The sequence below is a fragment of the Fusarium flagelliforme genome (genome assembly GCF_020744385.1).
Source record: "Fusarium flagelliforme strain FIESC 12 MPI-CAGE-AA-0113 chromosome Unknown B0J16scaffold_4, whole genome shotgun sequence".
Classification (NCBI taxonomy): Eukaryota; Fungi; Ascomycota; class Sordariomycetes; order Hypocreales; family Nectriaceae; genus Fusarium; species Fusarium flagelliforme.
Genome location: NW_025763506.1, coordinates 1,937,131 through 1,957,101, shown reverse-complemented (window position 1 = coordinate 1,957,101; position 19,971 = coordinate 1,937,131). Strand labels below are relative to the sequence as shown.

The following is a 19,971-nucleotide window of genomic DNA, read 5'->3' as shown; positions in this document are numbered from 1 at the left end:
TCAAGCTACCCTTGTATGGTTCATATTTGGACCGTCTTCCGTTAATACAATGATCCTTCTTTCAACTACCTAGGTAGGTACCTATGCGGCTCTGCGTGCGGCTCTGCGGTGAGTCAGATGAGGTTGGGTTTGGGTTTGGGTTTGGGCTGTTGAAACGGACTGGAGGGGGAGTAGCTAGGTATGAATGGATGGATTCATGCATAGCCACATTGGAGCACGGTAAGCATCCATATAGTATGAAAGTCAGCCAATCGTAAACACAGGGCGCTCCCTGCAACTTTGTGCTACTAAGATAGATTGGAAACCATTGGTGCGCATTCTGGAAAAGTTGGAATTATCAATGTCACCAGTATGAGCATTTGCAATAGCTTGAATGGAGCAGTTCTAAGTCACAATTTAGAGAATTAACTGCACCGATAACATTTTCAACAATTTTCAATACCGCAATGGAAGTTCGGCCAACTCCGTCTGACACTCTTTCGTAACTGAGGAGGATAATAGAAATATTGTTGCCTTGGGGCTGGTCAAGTAATTGACTGGAGCTTGCATATGCTATGCATACCCTATTCCCAATCCAAACTTTAACATCACATCACATCACATCACAAATTCAACGCTTGGATACAACATAGCCCAGTAAATGAGAACTTTTCTCTTGCGGTTTTATAGCCAGGCAACAATATTATTATTGGTACTGAAGAAAGATTGACATTGCTGTCATTAGAGCAAACAACCGGAATGCAAAAAAACAAAAACAAAACCAACAAGAGTCGGGATACAAAAAGAAGTGACAGATTCGCAGAAATGCAAACGACAGTTGGTGTTTTACTGTAATATGATGGAGAGAATCATCATAAAGGTGACAGTGGGAGAATGATCATGTCAGGTCAGGTCAGGTCAGGCAGGTCAAGGGGTCATGAAGCACTAAAACAAGGCTAGCCCGAGTTACGTCATAGCCCATATTGGTGAATCACGACAATTTAACAAGGGTACTATAGGTAATTTTAATTTTCTTTTCGTTAACAAGTCTGTCGATCTGATCTGGCCCTGTGAATGACGGCAGAGGCTTCCTTTTGGGCTGGGCTCTCTACCTAGTTTAGTGCACTACCTCCAGCAGGTATTAATTAATCAAGGCGGTCTACCTACCTACCATCCAGCAGAAACTCCAACTCCAACTCCAAGCAGCTCCATCGTTCGCTGGTCAAAGTGACGTTCCGTAGCAGAACAGACCCAGACCCAGACCCTGAGATTAAAGACTGCAATTTCATCTCCTTAATTCTTGATCCGCAACTACCACAAGATACCCTTTTCGCTTGCTCTCATCAACCTCAAAGACTGGTACGAAACAGTGACGATGGGTATTAGAGATTTCGCTATCAGTTACGTGGTCTTCACCACCCTCCACTTCTTCCTCTTCGCCCTTGCCCTGGCTACTTGTGGCCTGTACGGTACCGACGTTCACCATGCCAATCAACAGGGCAAATACTCTGACTCCAAATGGGTAAGCAACACATCCAAGTGCATTCATACCTGCGTACGATGCACAGTTAGTACCTACAGCGCAGTGCTGACAAAAGTGACAATGTACAGGTCTACGCTGTGGTAGTCGGTAGTATCTCTGCCGTAACGTGTGTCCTTTACTTCATCCCCTTTATCCTGCGCATCGCTGGCATCTTTGTTCCGGTGTGGGACTTTATTCTATTCGTCCTCTGGATCGCCCTCTTTGGCGTATTTGGCAAGGTAAGTCGATAGAACCCACCATTCAATGCTCTGGCTGACTTGAGCACTGCAGATGTATATCGATGAGGATGCCGAGGGCGACGGAGATATCAGACGCATGAAGAACGCCGTTTGGGTCGATCTTGCCAGCGCCCTCCTCTGGTTCATCACAGCCCTGGCGGCTTTCGGGTACTGGTGGAAGCACCGCGACCACAGATCACGCTTTACTGGTCGCGCTCACGTCTAATGGAATGCCAGATCCAGACATGCATGACCACCCCCTTAATGAAGAGAAGAGTAGGATATATTAGGTCTGGTGCATATACAGTGCAACTGACAACCTGCGATACCTTAATCGACGACGGTAATGGAAAGGAAGGCCTGCCTGCCGGTCGGGCTGGTGGATGAGCTAGGACATGACTCTGATACCATTGATTTGTTTTGTTTGATGTTGTTCTCTTTCTGTACTGTACCAATGGAAGGATTGTTGTTCCTGAAATAATATTAGCAAACTGCATGGACGGTACTGAACTCAATTTCATCGCTATTCATCGCTGCCAACTGAATCCAGAACATCACCGTTCAGCAATGTAACCACCTGCGGCAGCCACCCGTGAGGCGTGCAGTCCACCAATGACTGTTGGGCTAGTGAAACATGTCTCTCCAATTAATTGCCCAGTGAGTCACCACAAGTTGCACAATTGTTGTGGAAATGTGTTGCAGCGTTTGCGCCAAGGCAGGTGATATCCGAGATATCCCAAAGGCTAGAGGAAAAGACAATACACATGATACGGTACTGTACGCCGCAACTTGGATATCGCACCACCGCGGCGCAGAATGTTGCACCACCAGCTACTACTGTACGGCCAAGACACCAAGCAAAGAGGGGTCGAGCGTTGATCATGGACACGTTTTTGCCCCCCAAGACTCTCTATCGTACTGTACAGTACTCTGCTAAAAGTGATGTGATGATGACGGTTCGCAAAGGAAGAAGGGGTCTTTTCAAGGGTCTCGTCTTTGAGCGGTTACTGGTTGGTCTACCGCTCTAACCTTGGTTCTTGACGTGACAAGAGTCTTGACCCTTTTGGGTTATCGAAAGGAAGGGATGGCAAAGCGGCGCTTGTAAGCGTGCCAAGAAGCCAAGTCACTTTTCTTCCACGCCATGACGTCGATCAGATACCTGATGAAAGCTTCAAGTGGGGGCCGCTTGTTTGAGAGTCCAAGGATAATCTTTGTTTTGACTGACTCTGAGAAGAACATACAGAAACGATTTGCCTGTTGATCCTCATCCTGAAAGGCGGTAAAGTCATAATAATTCAACCATGTGATAGCACGTGGTAATGCTTTATCTTTCTTGTTGGATCATTGTCACCATCCACGGGACATGTCCGTTTACGTACGGTACGAAGCAAGCAATGGTCTTCAAGTGATGGATAACAAAGTACGGATACCAACTTAGAAGAAGCGATACGAGGAGCTAAGACCGGTAATCTCGGTCATGGGCAAATGTCGACAAATGCCGTGCATGGCAAGTTTTCGTTTCTCTTATTCATGTAATCTCTCTCCGTGGACCATGCACAAGACCGTCTCTCCACAAAGCGACGGACAGCGCCCTAGAATATCGATTATCAGGTCGAAAATATTGTCGCGGAGTCGGATTGAGTCGCCGCCAAAGGAAAAAAGTCGTCATCGACCATGGCCCCCTGTGGAGGGTCTTCAAAGGGTCCCTACAGCAAATCTCAGGGACTTGCTGCCTTCTACTCATCCGGACGCTGACCGTGAGTTCTAATTCGTCTCGCCAGGTATGACTACTGTAGGTCTCAACAATCCGCGCTTGTTGGTGCCTTTGTTTGCGTTGGTGGCTTTGGGTTTTATGTTGGATGGCTCTTAGGGTCGTCCCGCATGTATTCCCTTGGCATCTGTACTGGCACGGGACATTAGGTAAAGTACTCTATCCGCGTGTTGATAATTATACACTACCTGTCAGAAGTCTGCGCACATGTGCCCAACCCTGTGATAGTACTTAAAAGCGGGCTGGCGTCGGGAACATTGAGCAAGCTGGCAAGCCGCTTTAGAGCGCGCCGTAGAAGGTCGTAGAGATCCACCAAAACCTTCGCCTTGCCCTGGCCCTGGACCTGGGCTTGGGCTTGGGCCTTTTTTATTTGATCTGATTTGGTTCGTAAAGTATTATTGTGGTTTTGCGTTTTTGGGCTCTCGTCCCGATGTTCCTCGCTTCAGACTCTCCGGAGCTGATTAGCCCAAGTCATTTGCTATTCCCACTTTTCGGGTCCATTGCTTTGGCGGTTGGGATGGGATGGGTTGGGAGGTAGCAAGATCAAGCAAGAGTGACTCGCTTGCGATAACAAAACCGTTTCGGGACCCTTCGATCTTCATTTCTTAGTAACCCTTCATTTCTCGTTCTAAGCCCGAGTACCTACCTACCTACCTAGGCACCTAAGAAAGAGTAAGAGACAGGCCAGGCACACCTTACCTATTCTACTACCTTGACAGTTCCTTCCTCTTACCTCACTACCTACCTACCTAGGTAGATGTTTCTCTGCCTTTCATATTGTTCGGAGGTCTGTGAATACCTTACCTTTTTCATCTTTACCACCGCTGCCTTCAATTCCAGTCGTCAATCCAGTGGCTGGCTAGGTACTTAGGCTAGGTGCCCTCTTCCATCTCCTCTTACTGTACTCTTGTTCTCTTCTGCCTGCGGAAAAGACATTCCGCCCCCTTCTTGCAACACAAAACCCAGTCTCTTGGCTTTTTATTGATTTACGACGCCGGCTGCCCCTCATTGCAAATCATCCATTCATTGACTACCTGCCTACCTAATCTCCCGACTATCGTCCTTCCGCAATCGCAAGGCTCTTTCTATCCACTCGATCTCCTGGGCTTCCTCGTAGCCCTCTCATATATGCACCGACGTTGGCGTTTACTACACGACTCGGGCTGTCTGATCAGCCAGACACATATTCATTCCCCCAAAGACCAGAGTTTCAGGCTCCAAATATCGAACCACGACTGCGACAACATGGCCAGCTTCGCCAGATCTATCAAGTCCCCTTACCTCTCGCCGCGAATGCGACCCTCAATGTCAGGACGAACCTTGTCTACCAGCTCCGATCGCTCGAACAACAATTCTCCCAACAGCCCCCGATCGGACGATGTTGGTGACTTCGACCTGTCCGGACGCAACACCCCAGCGATTCCCCAGCACTCGAGGCAAAGTCGAGGACGAGATGGATTTTTTGATGGCGAGGATATTGGATCCCGGACTTCCTATTTTGCAGGTAAGCTTGCCCGGATTAGCTGGAATGCATATCCCTCCTTCGACCCCTGATTGCCTATCACCTACACCCCACCTCTGCTTCTCTCATTCTTTATTGATCATCCATCACCTGCCCTCAAGTGAGTGAACCCAAGTTGTTTGCTGCCGGACGTCGGGGTCAGCCTCCGGCCGATAATCCCGCGCGGAGGCGGGCGTTACTGCGCTGAACCCGGCACCCGGCACTGGCACTGGCACTGGCATTGCCCAAAAACCTCCGAAGCGAGACACGTTCTCTCCGCAAACTGGTTCAGCGCCACAAAACCCCTTCAGTTGGGCCCCTGTACGCCTTGACACATGGCATAAGCTCTGCAGTCCAGTTCGTTTTCTGTACACCACCAGCTGCGTACAACGGATCGATTCGAGGAAAGGATCGAATCATCTAAGAGCCGCCACCATACTTTCGTTGCATGTCGCGCGATACATACAGTACACTCAAACGCTTCTGCAGCCAATGATGCATGCCATGATTGACTGGCGCAAAGCGCGGGGCGGGATGAGGTCTCGGGAGGGAGGCTCCCGCACCACCGTTTTCGAGATTCCCATATCATCTCCATTTACCCATCCTATAGTACCCACAAACGTCGCTTGGTCGACCTTTTCTCCCCTATTCTGCATATCGCTTTTTTCGCTTATCCTTACCTCTTTCCCCTAATCATATGCCCTTGTCGACTTCATTTCGAGCCTTCACGAGTCAATTTTGTCTGGGGAGTGACCATGCATGGCGCTACTGATGCCCATGCCCATCTCCACTCACTCCCGTCCCAGCCATCGCGGGGTAGCCCCATTCACCATCCCGGGGTCGGCCGTTTGAGAGTGACGCCTGCACTACCGGCTTTTGCTCAGGAAACTTCTTATATCCCATGCTATTCCTTTATTTTCTTGTTTTTGATCCTTCTGTCATCGACCCCCATCATTACATATTTCATCCTTACCTATCCGTACCTCATCAACATATATACTCACACATGCTTATCAACTAGATGACACTGAGCGACCTTCAAGTACTCCATCTGCCCCCTCAACACCTCGCAGCCGTAGTCACGCTCGGCCCATAGCTATCGACTTGCCTCAGCTCAAACGATTCACTTCCGCTCCTGCTCGTACACCCCCTGAGCCTCTGTCTGCACGGGGCGATCTGCCTGGGTAAGATGACTTTCTTCCAGATCGACTGACCAAAATGTACTCATGCAATGATAGAGGATATTTTCCCCTACACGAGGACCCCAACAGTCGTGTGCACCGCCCACACCCCTTCCAGCATCATCCAGACGCACGTATGAGCCGTCTTATCTCGGAATCAGGACCAATCTACGCGGATCGTCCCACTTCCCACCCTGCCCAAAGTGCCGCCATGTCGCAATCAAACACACCTGTTGCTTCATACCTTGCCCCAGGCTTCCATGACAACCCACTTCCAATGGGCAAATATTACCCATCAAACTATGAGAACAGAACCGGCAATCATAGCAGCATGCGGCCTCCTTTGAACGGAACTATGTCATCCAATATTGGTCCTGATTCTCAGGCAGTCCCTCGCGCAAATAGCCAATCAAACCCCGAGACGGAGCTACGTCGCAAATTACAACAGTATCAGCGCGACATGATCGCGCAAGCAAGTATGGCTGCCAATGAGCTTCTCAGCAGCTCGGCCAAGTCGGGCGACAAGCCTGGCATCTCACTCAACTCTCTGCCACTCCGCGACTCGCGCTTTGCCACACCCGGATCTCATAAACCAATATCACCCAGACTTCTTCCCTTGGGAAGCCCTGGCCCTGTTACCCCAATGGATCTTGAATCCATAGGTGGTGGTGATTATCTGAGTAGATAGTGGGGACCGTCGCGAATGTGTTCTGTCGTTACAGTGATGCTGCCAGGACGAGGGGTAGAAAGGCATATGAACTCAGATTGAGCAAGGTTGCATATCGAGTAGCCAACTTAGTTTTATTTCCCAAAAGGCGTTGGATGGAAATGAGCCCTGCAGTGGCCCGGCATTATTCCTGTGTGGCATAAGCGTGTTATTTAGTTGCATCTGGTACAATAAGATACCGAACGTGTTGTCAAGACATGATACCCATAGAATACATATCATTTGGAAGGACTTAATGGTGACCTCTCACCATCACCAACCACCCCGTCGTCTTGTTCAACTAGGTAAAGTATTTGATCTAAACCCAGCGTTCAAGGCAACGATGCCGACGATGAGGTGGACAGAATAAATGATATAGTAGTAGTAACTCTATTAACACAATAGCGAATGAGATTAGCTCGAGGGTAGATAAGAAAGTACCTTAATATCTAGCGAAAACTGCTGGAGCTCTGTAGCATCCCAATTTATCAATAGTCGATGAAAAATATAATCAACAATCTTCATTATTGTGGTTTCCACCTAAACAGTCCATTGTTAAGGTACCCAGTCAACCACCTTTGGGTAGGTACTATACTGAGTACTGACACTACTACTACTGTCTTAACCTTACCTTAGTAGTAACGTTGAAGTATTACCTACTAGGCAGCCGAGTACCTAATACTTTCGGCGGAGCTATATGCACGTGATCTGGCGTCGCGTTTGCCTGCACTGCAGCCCAGTCGAATTTTCTCCAACGCGTTCCATTTCGAACAACGTGTGTTATCGTACGCGAGCTCGTTTCGAGGGTTGCAGATGTTACACTCAGTTGCGCCCCATCGAAATGCCGAGATAATGTTCATTTGATGGGCTTGCTACGTCACTCTCAGCTTTTTCTTTTGGGTCATGACTTCTAGTTCGGTACCTGCAACCGCCACAGTGGTGGAATTTATTTGTCTTTTCACTCACGACTTAAAGAGGAAACAGAAACGCTGGCAAGATGGCGTCCTCAAATATCACACATTCAACAAAAGGGTGATGGTGTATGATGACCGGAGCCATTTCATTGGTGATGCTCACTGGCAAGGAGGTGGCAACCTCGAGCCTGGTGATGAGTTTGAACTTGATCGCGGCTCTGCCATCGTGCAGGTTTCGGACTGTACTGGGCAACGGGAACAGGACCTAACGGAATTGCTGGATAAACGCGCAAAAGAGGTTGAAAAGAGGCGGTCAAATGTTGGGGCCAGGACGCCAGGATCAACTGCAGCAGTCACTCATACACCGAGAAACGACCAAAATGCCCCCCATTTCCAACTTCGACATCGCCCACTCAATGACCTCGTTGGAGGAGCACCTAGAATTGGAAGAGCGGTTATATCACCGCATTCGCCATACGAAGTGCGTAAGATGGCCGAGGGCTCCGTTCAGCAACAGGACTCACCTACAGCGGATGCGCGTCCATCAAAGCGAAGAAGGCAAGAAGAGTCCCCGCCCAGCAAAATGGGACATGCTCGTGCCCTTTTCGGAACGACTTTAACCCTGACACCCTTTTCGTCGTCAATCTCATCAGCTCGCAGTCAAACCGTACCTGACAAGACGACTACGAGACCCGGAAATATGTCAACGAGCAAAAGGACTGGGTTATCGGGCAGATCAAAGCACACTGACGCTAGTTTGGAACCACAACCTCAATCTTCAAATCCCGAAGAGCTAGAAGGCTGTGCTCCTCAACAGCCTGCGGCCCGCCGAGTTTTCACACAGCGAGCTTCGTTGAGAGAACTACTGGCGGGCAATGAGCAGAACCTCAATGAAGACTACCCACGAATGAGGGAGTCCACTCCAAAACATACCTCCCAAACACTGAAAAAAGCAAGACCTCAATCTACAAACGCTAAAGACAACGTGGTTTCGCTCTCTACGCAGGGCGTCGAACAATCTGAGCAACGTGAAAATACAGCTCAACACCCCCCCAGAACCGATATCACTCGACAGAAGTCTGGCTTAAATAGACGACCAACCCCCCACCACTCTGCGTCAGGCAATGTAGAAAAGGGAGACTTATGTCGAAGCCGAGAGCAATCAACAGAGGCCAATGACGATGCATTTCTCAAATGGCTGGCACGAAGTGAAAGCGCTCCACTTATGAAACAAACGCCAGTATCTCCAACTGATTCTCACCCGTCACACCCAAACAAGTCCAAGAATGGTAAAAGTGCAGTAGGTCGGAGGACTCTGGAAGAGACAGATGAGAGGATAGCACAAGAACCCATCCGGATTGACGAAGACAAACAAGAGCAGCCGTCACGAAACGTCGCTCAGACCCGCCCCCGAACTAATGCACCAAAGTCGAACAGGGTGAACGAGGCAAATACTCTGGAACCGCATGGCACTAAACGACCTTTGAGTGTTGACAAAACGTCAACTACGCAAGAGGGGGCATCCGGACCACCACCTGCTAAAGAGCCTAGAACAGAGCTCCGCATCAGGTCGAGACAGCGTCGTGGGCTGCTCATGATGGCACAGAACAAGCGAGGTGGTAGAGCAGCGTCATCGGGAGGACCACTCCCATCTTCTTCAGGAACAGTAAGCGACACGTACATTGCAGCTCGTCCTGCTGGTTCTCCAGTTCCATTACCAGAGGAATCCAGAATACCCCACGAGGACGCAAAAGCCACGGATATATCGCCAACCGCTGAAGACAAAGAGACTGCTGTGCTACTCGAAGCGCCTGGCTCCGACAAAGAAACCAACACTGGGCCCATTGGCAAGTCTGATCCAGCTGTAGCGATCGATATATTGGACGAAGAACCGAACGAGGGCCTGAGCTCTTTACAAGATTCGAAAGATGCGGACCCCCAGATCGAAGATGAAGATTCGACCAATGTTATCTATGAGGGAGAAAGAGCTTCGCTTACACCGCCTCGGCGCACAAATCCAGGTCGGCTTACTCGAGCAAAAGCAGCTCAAGTCGTACCCAGCGACGAAGAAGAGGAAGTCACGGCAGTCGAAACCACTTCAAAGTCTGATGGTCTCGACAACCCAGACGAGTTTTCATCAAGTGACAACGAGCCGGTCCGAAAGCGCAAGCCAAAGCCCAAACCCAAGTCCCAGCCGGAAAAATGTTCTGGACCTAGGATTACGAAGATGTCGAGAAAAAGCGTAAAGAGCAAGGAGATACTTGGTTTTAACATGCCTGCTGAGGACTTAACACCTCCTGAGTTTAGCATAAGAGAGGTTAGCCGACCGAGCGTCGGGGCGAGCGAAAATACGGACAAGATAGCAGAGACTGCTTCGAGTGGATGCCGGGCTCTACCACAATTATCAAGGAGCATTACACCTGCGACGCACCCGCAAGAAATCTCTCCAGAGCCGCCAAGCGAAGATCCCCCACAGAATAAAACACCAAAGGACGAGGACCAGTCGCAGGAAGACCAGCCTCGCATAGAACAACTTCTACAGCAGCCGCAAACAAAGCAACCACTGCGTATACCGAATCCTGCGACTAGAGGTAAGAAAGCTGCCAGGAAACAGGATGCAGCTGGCTTGCCACCTCAGGCATTGGTCCAATTCGACCATTTAGCCCCGTCTCATGTCGCGTCTGCGAACCCTGCACTTAAGCCAAATCTTGTGAGTAACAAGTCTCAGTCAGAGCTACCAGGATTCTGCAAAGCAAATGGTGGTGCTTGGAGCCGGCATGCAGAAGATTTACTTGGCATGGCAAGACCTTCCAAAGCGTTGCCTCGACAATGATCAAGTAGAACCTCAGCTGTATGATTTCTATCTCATGAAATGTTGGCTTTCACACGGATTCCCACGAGCCGATTTGTGCTTCTACTACTGGTAAATCTTCTATGTGTGACCCATGGTCGGTCATCTTACAAGAAGAATACCTTGAAATACAGAATTGACCTGAAAAGCCTGCGGTTTGAACACACGAGTTGTTGAGTATGTCCTACAGAGCGACGAAGCTGGGACAGACAGAAACTCTTGAGATGATCATCTCGCTGCAGTATCTACCGAATCGCTGCATATGAAGCATGGCCAAAATGGCGGACCAGGCATATTGATGTTCACATGATCTATTCTCATCGAACTCCTGGAAAATCAAAAATCACTTTCTGAATGGAGTTTATCAGGACAATCGCCTCGTCATGACCAGTGTCTGGATGAGGCTGCGGAACTACGATGGTGCGCTTCTGTTGTGCTGTAAGAGCATGGCTTACTAAATTTGCAAGCAGTGGATCTGCATGGCATATGCGAGTTGCCGACAGAGTCATGTCGGCGTACTCCTTGGGTGTTATAGTGATTTATCAGCATGATGAAGAAATGTTGTTTCATGAGGGGTATGGAGTTGAGATGGTTGGGCTGACCCTTGGTCTTTGGAGCTTAATTTCCTATCTGGAAGCCCGAAGAGCCATAGTCATGATGAGTAACGTTCCGAAGATGGTGTCACACCCACAGGTGGCATCCCTTGTCTTGTTTCTCGGCGTACTTCATGCCCACTGCTTTGGTGTTTGGAGTCGTAAACACGATTAGTTGTGGAGTACCGGGACTAGATCCGGACGCTTGTCCTTCTACTTTCCGAAGATCAGTGCTGGAGCAAGATATCGTTCCGCTGTACTATATAAAAGACACAACCCACCCAATTCGTCCTTCCAGGCTTGTTTACTGATTTGCATGCCTTTCACTTTGACGTGTTATCCCTTCTCACAAGAGCAATCCCGATAAAGCCTCGCTTTCGGAAAGAGTCCTTTCTACGAAAACACGAGAAACTCAGACTTTAAGTTTGCACACTTTTACTTTTGTTTGTCTTATTTATATTGACTTGACATGGTATAGTGCCTGCATGTGCGTCACTGGAATATAGCCAGACCACGGTTCGATGACCAAAAGTCACACTTGAAGAGTTCCCAATATTTTGAGGAATGATGATAATGTTTGATGCTATTACAGCGCTGCTGTGAACCATGTCGACATGGATTGTTAAGAGAATATGGCTTTTATCACAAGGTATGAACTAGAGGCTTATTTGAACTCTCAAAGTCCTCAACAGATGATCGACGTCTAAGTTCGACTACATTGTCTGACACCCCACTCTGTCCAGTATCGTCAAACCTGGGGTTGCGGGAAGTTGACTCATCCTCGCATGCAGGCTTTAAGCATTGACCAACAAAAATGCTATTCTCTCGCCGAAGCCTTAGCTTTGATGGTGCAGAAGGTGGGTCAGTCTGACCAATGAGTGTCACTAACGAAGCGGATCATCCAAAAGTCCTGATGCATGATTGGCTTATCTTACAACTCTGCCTTGCAACGCTATTCCTTTTTGAGCACGCCGAAAGACTCAATCTCCTGCTCCTCCCACCTGCTGCGCCATGTTCCCAGCACAGCTTCAAACTCGGCAGTGAAATACTTGGACAACGCCCTCCCCGTGGCCTCAGGCGTTTTCTCTTATTCTTTTACTCCTTCTTTCCTCATCACTATCCATCTATCGCGACTAATCTTTTGTTCGATCAAGGACTCTCTTGTATCGCAACAGTGACCCATCTGTCAACTACTGCCATCCTTGCACTTATATCCTGAATACCTTAGTACCTACTACTAAGGTGCTGCAGGACTGGCGACAAGTTCGGTGCTTCAAGGCTTTGCCTACTTCCCTATTTCACGCTCTATCTCGAGCGATCTCAAAACACCGTAGTTTGAGGTCAATCTGATTCAGCGAACAACAACAACAACAACTGCACTTTTTCGGCAAGATAACACGACTTTGTCCTTATAACTCGATACTTCTTGCTACGTACCCCACGTGAGAGTAAGCAGGTCGGAGTAAGCAACAGTCCGAATGTTACACTTGCACTTGTTTGGGTCAACTAACGAGGCCGCATAGACTCGTTGAAAGCGCAACTCCGCCCCATTCTCAAAATTCCGTCTTTTCAAGCTAACCACGGAAACTCTCGGCTTATAATGGCGACTAATTCAAACACTCTGCCTCAAGGGTTCTCCGTTTACCAGCCTGCTCTTGGCGCCCAGCTCCAGTTCTTCCCTGCTATCGGAACCCGTGAACTTGACGAGCTTGTGAACGCTTACATCCCAGGCCCTGCTTCAACCCAAGAGAAGCGTGCAACCATCTCTCTCAACTACCTGGAGTATGCACACCTAACTGGACAGACTTACAAGTTCTACCCTGTGTACACTCTTTCTGCTTCTGTCGAGTCTCCTGTTGGAGCCAGCCCTCTTCAGGACTCTGGCTATGGATCTTTCAACACGAGCCCCGTCACATCCAACTGGGATTGGACCCATGTGAACACTGCTTCTTCCCGCCGCTCATCTCCCAAGTCCACTGCTAGCCAACAGCCCACTGACTTTTCTAACCTGCCTGGAATGAAGATCATGACCAAGGACGGTCGCGATGTGACAAACTCCGCGTCCCGGGGATCCAAGACCAAGGAGCAGCGAGACCACGCACACCTCATGCGAATCATCAAGGCTTGCGAGAGCTGCAAGAAGAAGAAGATTCGCTGCGATCCGAGCCACAAGAAGCGCGGCGTTTCCAGCACAGCGGCGCAGCCTGCCAAGGTCACCAAGAAGACGAAGACATTGATTCCCGAAATCAAGGCTCCCGCCGTTACCCCCAGCGCTTTTGCTGGCCAGATGGCAGTCCCTGAGCTCGACTTCCCCACAAACCCCGAGAATCTTTCTACTTCAGCTGGATCAGAAAGCGATATGTGGGAGCAGTTCATTCAATTCCCTGCTGTTGATGACAGCTACGACTTCTTCAACGACCCTGAGGGCTACTTCTCCCCCCAATCCTCCTCCTCTGTCTCCGAGTACTCTGCAAAGCTTGCTACTCCGACAACAGACGAAGACATTCTTCGCCGTCCTCGTGGCACGACCGATGTAGAGATTGCAGAACTGGGCGATTCCGCGGCGTATCTGCCATTCAACCAGGTCGATGCCAATCACGACTATGTGGACTTCAACCTTTACTCTCCCGAATCATCTTTCTCGGAAGATGAGCGCATGGTCCCGGTTCAAGTCTCTAAGCAGTCGGTTAGTCAGCCGAGATCACCAGCACCGAACCCGCTACCACCACGGGACTCGAGTGGCTTGAGTAGCCCTGGCGACGAGTATGGCGATGGCCAACTTACCGACAACTCCTTCGGAGGGCAGCTTGTGCCTGGTTCTTCAGCGCCTCAGCATCTCGCTACTCATGATCAGCTCGGCCAACAAGACGTCTATCGCGACCCGGCAGCTGGTTTGGAGCACCCTACCGCCGTTGCGCCAACATCTAGTCTCAGCTCGGACCTTCTGAGCACGACTGATTCATCGCTGCACTACTCGCCAGTTGTTGCACCTAACACACAATCTTCCGTGGAAACTCTGTTATCTACGAATAGTAACGTACGTGTCTCACTGATCCTTCCATCTTTTTTAGAGCGGCAACTAACTTGGGAAAAGGTGACAATCAGTCGCGATATTATCGAGGCCCGCGGAGTGACAACAACAGGATCATCAGATTCCCGATTAGCAGAGAATGCAACGACCCAATCACCCTCTCAACCAATCGCGATTACGGCTACACAACAGAGCTCTCAATCATCAGCGACAGTGGCTGCACAAACGGAACCTCAGTTGACCGAGATTACGTCCGCTCTGCCAGTACGCCGACCAACGGAGACTCTGTCTACAAGCAGACTACCAGCTTATCACACTGTCGATGCCCAAGATGCACTCGACCAAATGGATTCGCGCGATGCAGAAATTCACAATGTGGCGGCAGATATATCCCAAGTTTCTCCCATGCCCGTTGTGGGTCCTCATGCATCACGCAGTCTGACATCGATGGCTCGCCAACCCGAGTTGGAGTCCATCGCAGCCTTTGCAGCGATGGTGATTGCTCCGACCGTTTGGTCCTATGCCCTCCAGCTTCTTGCCAACATTGGCGACTGCTCTGAGCAATGGAAACGTTCTTCTGCTCAAACCCAGAGGAAGGTCGGCCATTTCACATCGAATCTTGGAATGATTACCACCAAGCTACGGAATACGACATTGGGCGGCAAGACACCAGTCAGTCGGACGTTGTCGATGAGGGCAAGCCTGATTACTGTGTAGCGACTTACACTTGATGCGCGCCAGGTTAAATGAACGGGGTTGCCTATAGCCCTTGGAGCTTGCGGCTAGTATCATTGGTATTATTGTGTTTGTAGCATTGGGAGCGAATGACTGCGCTGTTGCGATATAGCGCGAGTGACGAGTTTAAAAACAATTGAACTGGCATTCAAAGCCTTTTGATCTTCTAAACAGGGTTCATTCTCGTATTGTGACTTTCAAGATTTCTGATAGACCGTGTATCTTACCTTAGTAGTACCTAGGGTAGTGGCTGCCACTAAGTACTTAGGCGTAAGCCGGGAATAAGGATGTGTGATGTCTGTTCTTCTTACAGTGTATCCCGATGGATCGTCAAACCTTGAACTCGTCTTAAACACTTTTTTTTTCTTAATCGTTCTACTCTTTAGCTAGGTCTTTGACTCTGGAAAAGCAGGGATCCAGGCACCAACCCCTGCTTCTGAGACTCAGTTATTAAGCGACATTGTTGTACATTTGTGAGTCGTGAAGCAGGCCCGTGCACTGGTCGCTGTGTTATCTGTTAGTGGCATGTAGGCTCCGTTAACTTCAGCTGTAGAGGTGGGGCATCCGTTACAAACGGCAGTCCAAATGCGGTCTAACTCCCGGCAGTAGGTTAGTAGTGAAATCTTCTCTCGAAAGCGAAGTAGGACATGCCCATCTTGAACTCTTCTTATTATATTTTGGGGACTCGAGTGAGTCAGTTCGATCTTCTTGAAACCGTAACTGGCCCCGTGGATCTTCTTAAATCCAACCCGTCACTTTTGGTATCGTCTTACAGAGGAGAAAAGTTGTTCTAATATCTCTCCATGCCTATTGTAGGCCTTTTGAGTCGAAAAGAGAATCCCGCCGACGTATGGAAGATTGTTACACCCACCTAAATCTTTATGCCACAACCGTTGAGGCATCTCATTGAAACTAGAACTCCGACGATTGGGAAGAGATTGTTGGATGGGCCACCTCTAGAAGCATTATTTGTGTGCTTAACTTATTCGGTATAAGCCAGTAAATGCGCCAAGTGATGAGTTGAACTTGTCAACTGCAACAAGAGCCGTGGCATAAAGGAGAAAGGTTTGAGAGGGAAGGACCGTGCAAATATAAAGGGACAAAGTACAGAAAGAACAAAGAAGCACAAGGAAAGACTGATCTGTTAAGAAGAGGTGGAACTGGCAGGATTATAGAAAGAAGGCGTTGAAAGTCCTTGGAGGCTCTGCTCTGGTAGACCTGACCTGACCCGACCCTCCCTATCCGATAACAGCATGGGAGTTCTAAAGTCACTGGGACTTTCACCGGTCAAAGAGGCAGGTGCAAAGGCCATCCGCCGCCTCTTTGGGAGAGTGATGCCTGCTGAAAGCGACGGCGTCACTGCCAGTGCCAGCGGCAGTGCCAGCGACACCGACCAAACTGACAGAGGAAACGCCAGTAACGAACCCACCAAAAATAACATCAACACCGAATCTCGAAGCAAGAGAAACCAAGAATCTTCATCATCTCCCTCTACCACTCCAAGTCAAGCAAACACCACCGCGACAGATCATCCCCAGCAACACGACCATCTTTCGACCACTGCGATACCTACCGCTGCTAGCGATATGGCGTCTCCTCAAAAGCAATATCCCCAGAACGAGGACGTGGACAAAGAAAACCAGCCTCCCAACGCCTCTCAGTTATCTGAGTCCCTTGCGCGCCTCCAGCTCCAAGATGACCAGGCTATCTCAACTTCTTCCAAATCCACCACCCCGGTCATCCCCACGGCACCGATCTTCACAGATCCTGCCGTGGTAGCTGAGAGAGCGATGCACATGAAATTTACTGAAGCAGCTCTGGATATGGTAAGCCTCTAAATTCCCTCCAGTGGCACCACGTCCTTCACATCTCTGGCGTTCCAAGACTCACAGAAACTCTGCAGGCCCGACTCGCTCTAAGGACCAATGAAACCCCCGTTGGATGCGTGCTCGTTCATAAAGGGAAGATTATTGCTCGGGGCATGAACGCGACCAATGTAACTCGAAACGGTACTCGCCATGCGGAGTTCATGGCCCTCGGTGCTTTACTATCTCATCCCCCTAAGAACGGACCGAGGACGACCTATCTGAAGCCCAAGACCGAAAACCAGTCTGAAGCAGCTTCCGACACGTCTTCTATCGAATCAGGACCCCCAGATGAAGGAAACGAGGATGGGTCCAAGGGCCATCTATACCCTTACGGACAAAAGTGCCATCCTGACGAGCGAGTCGACAGATCGATCATCCGAGAAAGCATCCTATACGTCACCGTAGAGCCGTGCGTTATGTGTGCTTCTCTATTGCGCCAGCTCGGCATAAAAAAAGTCTACTTTGGCGCTGTCAACGACAAATTTGGCGGAACGGGTGGTGTCTTCAGTATTCATGCCAATTCCCTTCCCGTCAGTGCTGACGGGCAAACTGCTAGCGCCCACCCGACTCCGAAACCCGCACAGCTCCCAGATGGCAGTGGTACTCTGGGTGTTTCATATCCCCCAGGTGGGGGTGATGGCGGAAACATTGAATCTGGTTATGAGATCGAGGGTGGCTGGGGCCGTGATGAAGCCGTTGGTCTGCTCAGACGGTTCTACGTACAGGAGAACGGGCGAGGTAAGTTGTTCCGTGACCCTATTTTACCCCGAGCCATACGCTGATTTTATAGCCCCGATCCCCCGCAAGAAAGAAGGGCGCGCAGCTCGATTGGCCGCTATGATGGAGGGCGAGGGCAATGGAGAGGAGACCCTGACCCCTGACGTTGCAACGCCTGTAGCAGAGGCCGATGTAATAGACCTGCCGACTTCAACAGAAACTATGAAGGGAGAGCCCGCGCCGCTGGCTGATCGCACCAATGTCTAGAAGAGCACGGCTGCAACACCCCCAGCTCGCAACAGGGCCAAGAGCAATGCAACAAATGACGGAGCCACTGATTGAATTGGCAATGTGCTTAATAGCAGACACAGTCAAATTGTAACGACTCCCCTGAGGAAGCTTTTTACACTTAGTGACGAAATACATTGCTTGTATACGAGGCTGGCTAGCTGAAGAATATATCGCAAGCCTTTCTGCGTTTGCTTTCTTCATCCTGGGAAGAGCATGTCTTAACACTACAAACTTGTACTGGCGACAGGACACAGGCATTATGCGTAGACATCGTTCTTCTTGGAAGCAATTATGAGGAGGTTTCGTGAGGAAATTCTTCCGCCTTGATTTCGGCGTGCCGCGAAACGAGCATGTGATGCTGGACTGTACCTAAATGGATAATAGGGAAGGAACTTGTGTAGTGTTAGCACGCGGATCGTGATAATGAGGGCCTTTTCGGTCTATTTAAAAAGAAATAGACATGTTACTGGGCTGCCTTAGTCCTTTCTTCAAATTCCTTCTCCAACGCCTCAATATTGTTGATCCTATCGCATCCTTGCTGTCTTGTTATGCCAGGTTTTCTAATGCAGTACGGAATATCTTTTTGTGATCTATTATTAAATGCCATCGTTATGAGTGTACCGAGGCAAACGCTCTGCTGATGGCAAGGCCGGTGGCAGGGTACGACATGATCTTGTCGTGCACTCCATACTTCAGAATCTCCAGTCGTATGTCGCCTTTCTTGGTGGCCCAAACAGTTACCGAACCCCCTTCTCCCCGGCTTTGTTCATTCTTAACTATCCTTTGGAGGAGTGCCCCGTCATTCTCTACCAGATCGTTTGCACCTTCGGCCATGCGAATGGCTTCTCTGTAGAGCTTGACGGAATGTTCCATGGGAATATCCGTATCATCTTGAGCATGTAAGAGGGTAATGTCGTATCGTTTCGCTGACTTAACAAATTCGCCCAGTCTATGCATATTATCCCAAGTGCTTGAAAGCTGACGGGCGAAGAAGGCGAACAGTGGCTTTACCTTTGCCACTGGCGAAAGTACAGGGATGAACCCACCGATACGATATGTGGCCGTCAACTGAGGAATATCTGCAAAGGTTGCTGTAACGACTAGACCAGCGAAGTGAACTGGCACTTCTCTGTGAGAAAGCTCGTTGGCAAGTGCAATGGCTACTGCTGAACCTAGACTTTGACCAAAGATTACAATCCGCTCAGGAGGAATGCCTGCTGTTCGGAGAGCCCAATCAGCAATGGTAACAGCATCTGTGATGATTCCCTCTTCACTTGGAGAGCCGGTAGATTTTCCATATCCACGGTAGTCGAATGCCAAAACATGGGTGTTGATAGGATCAGCCGAGTAAAGAGAACGGTAACTATCAGGGCGCCAACCACTGGCCATTGTGCCGCTGGTGCCATGGAAGTAGAGGACCAAGCGAGCATTTGGATTCTCTCTCAATAGTCGGAAGTTGAGGGTATCCTCAAAGCTTTCAACTAGACCAGCTTCTGTTCCTTGGGCGAGCAAATCTTGTTGATGTGCCTCATATGTCGCCAAGGGAAGTACATGCCACGAGTGCAGGTTGACGCCATCAGGAGTTGGAATGTAGAAGGGGGAAACCTGGTGATGGGCGAAGCCGAATTGCTCGGGCGTATTGAGATCTTTGAACCATGTCAGGGTAACCTTGTGGAGATAGATAGCATGAGCTTGTAGCGAAGGCGCCATGACTAAAGCTCCTAATATACTGAAATAGAGCATGGTTGGAACGCCGAGCGTTAGACCAAGCGCCAGCATAGTCGGCCTAAGGGCAGAGGACGCAGCCATGTTGGCAAGATGCAGGGTGATGAGCAGAGAAGCTGAGGAACGATTGGCAAATGTAGCTGAGGCTGGCGGGCTACATGTAGTAAATGCAGAAGTTTGTTGGATTGCAACAAGTAACGCAACAGTTGAACTGTATGTGAAGTTGTACAGTGGAGATTCAGTGTCACGTAAGCAAAACAACCCCTGAAGAATTAGAAACTTGGGCGCTAAACTAGGCTTGCGGCAGCACTTAATTGGTCTAATGGGACGATCATGTGCTAAAATTG

At 49.5% G+C, this 19,971-nt stretch overlaps 6 protein-coding genes across 6 annotated transcripts; 5 read left to right on the top strand and 1 right to left on the bottom strand.

The window, feature by feature from the left end:
• Positions 1 to 987: 987 nt before the first annotated feature.
• B0J16DRAFT_126788 (uncharacterized protein) lies at positions 988 to 2,235 on the top strand. The gene is made up of 3 exons (XM_046121705.1): positions 988 to 1,501; positions 1,591 to 1,740; positions 1,793 to 2,235. Exons 1-3 carry the CDS (start codon positions 1,355 to 1,357, stop codon positions 1,964 to 1,966), a joined length of 471 nt encoding a protein of 156 aa, XP_045982900.1. The 5' UTR covers positions 988 to 1,354; the 3' UTR covers positions 1,967 to 2,235.
• A 2,521-nt stretch (positions 2,236 to 4,756) lies between these two features.
• Positions 4,757 to 6,881, top strand: B0J16DRAFT_320053 (uncharacterized protein; the record flags this gene model as incomplete). The annotated part of the gene is made up of 3 exons (XM_046125543.1): positions 4,757 to 5,015; positions 6,034 to 6,196; positions 6,251 to 6,881. The coding sequence occupies 3 exons, from the start codon at positions 4,757 to 4,759 to the stop codon at positions 6,879 to 6,881; spliced, it is 1,053 nt and encodes a 350-aa protein (XP_045982899.1).
• A 781-nt stretch (positions 6,882 to 7,662) lies between these two features.
• On the top strand, positions 7,663 to 10,864 carry B0J16DRAFT_126735 (uncharacterized protein). Its single transcript, XM_046121704.1, has one exon. The coding sequence runs from the start codon at positions 7,803 to 7,805 to the stop codon at positions 10,644 to 10,646; it is 2,844 nt and encodes a 947-aa protein (XP_045982898.1). The 5' UTR covers positions 7,663 to 7,802; the 3' UTR covers positions 10,647 to 10,864.
• Positions 10,865 to 12,857: 1,993 nt separating this feature from the next.
• B0J16DRAFT_384321 (uncharacterized protein) lies at positions 12,858 to 15,005 on the top strand (the record flags this gene model as incomplete). Its single annotated transcript, XM_046131411.1, has 2 exons — positions 12,858 to 14,294; positions 14,352 to 15,005. 2 exons carry the CDS (start codon positions 12,858 to 12,860, stop codon positions 15,003 to 15,005), a joined length of 2,091 nt encoding a protein of 696 aa, XP_045982897.1.
• Positions 15,006 to 16,047: 1,042 nt separating this feature from the next.
• B0J16DRAFT_126726 (uncharacterized protein) lies at positions 16,048 to 18,192 on the top strand. Its single transcript, XM_046121702.1, has 3 exons — positions 16,048 to 16,849; positions 16,927 to 17,629; positions 17,682 to 18,192. The coding sequence occupies exons 1-3, from the start codon at positions 16,277 to 16,279 to the stop codon at positions 17,873 to 17,875; spliced, it is 1,470 nt and encodes a 489-aa protein (XP_045982896.1). The 5' UTR covers positions 16,048 to 16,276; the 3' UTR covers positions 17,876 to 18,192.
• Positions 18,193 to 19,840, bottom strand: B0J16DRAFT_126727 (Alpha/Beta hydrolase protein). Its single transcript, XM_046121703.1, has one exon. It carries the CDS (start codon positions 19,706 to 19,708, stop codon positions 18,509 to 18,511), a length of 1,200 nt encoding a protein of 399 aa, XP_045982895.1. The 5' UTR covers positions 19,709 to 19,840; the 3' UTR covers positions 18,193 to 18,508.
• Between the last annotated feature and the right edge of the window lie 131 nt (positions 19,841 to 19,971).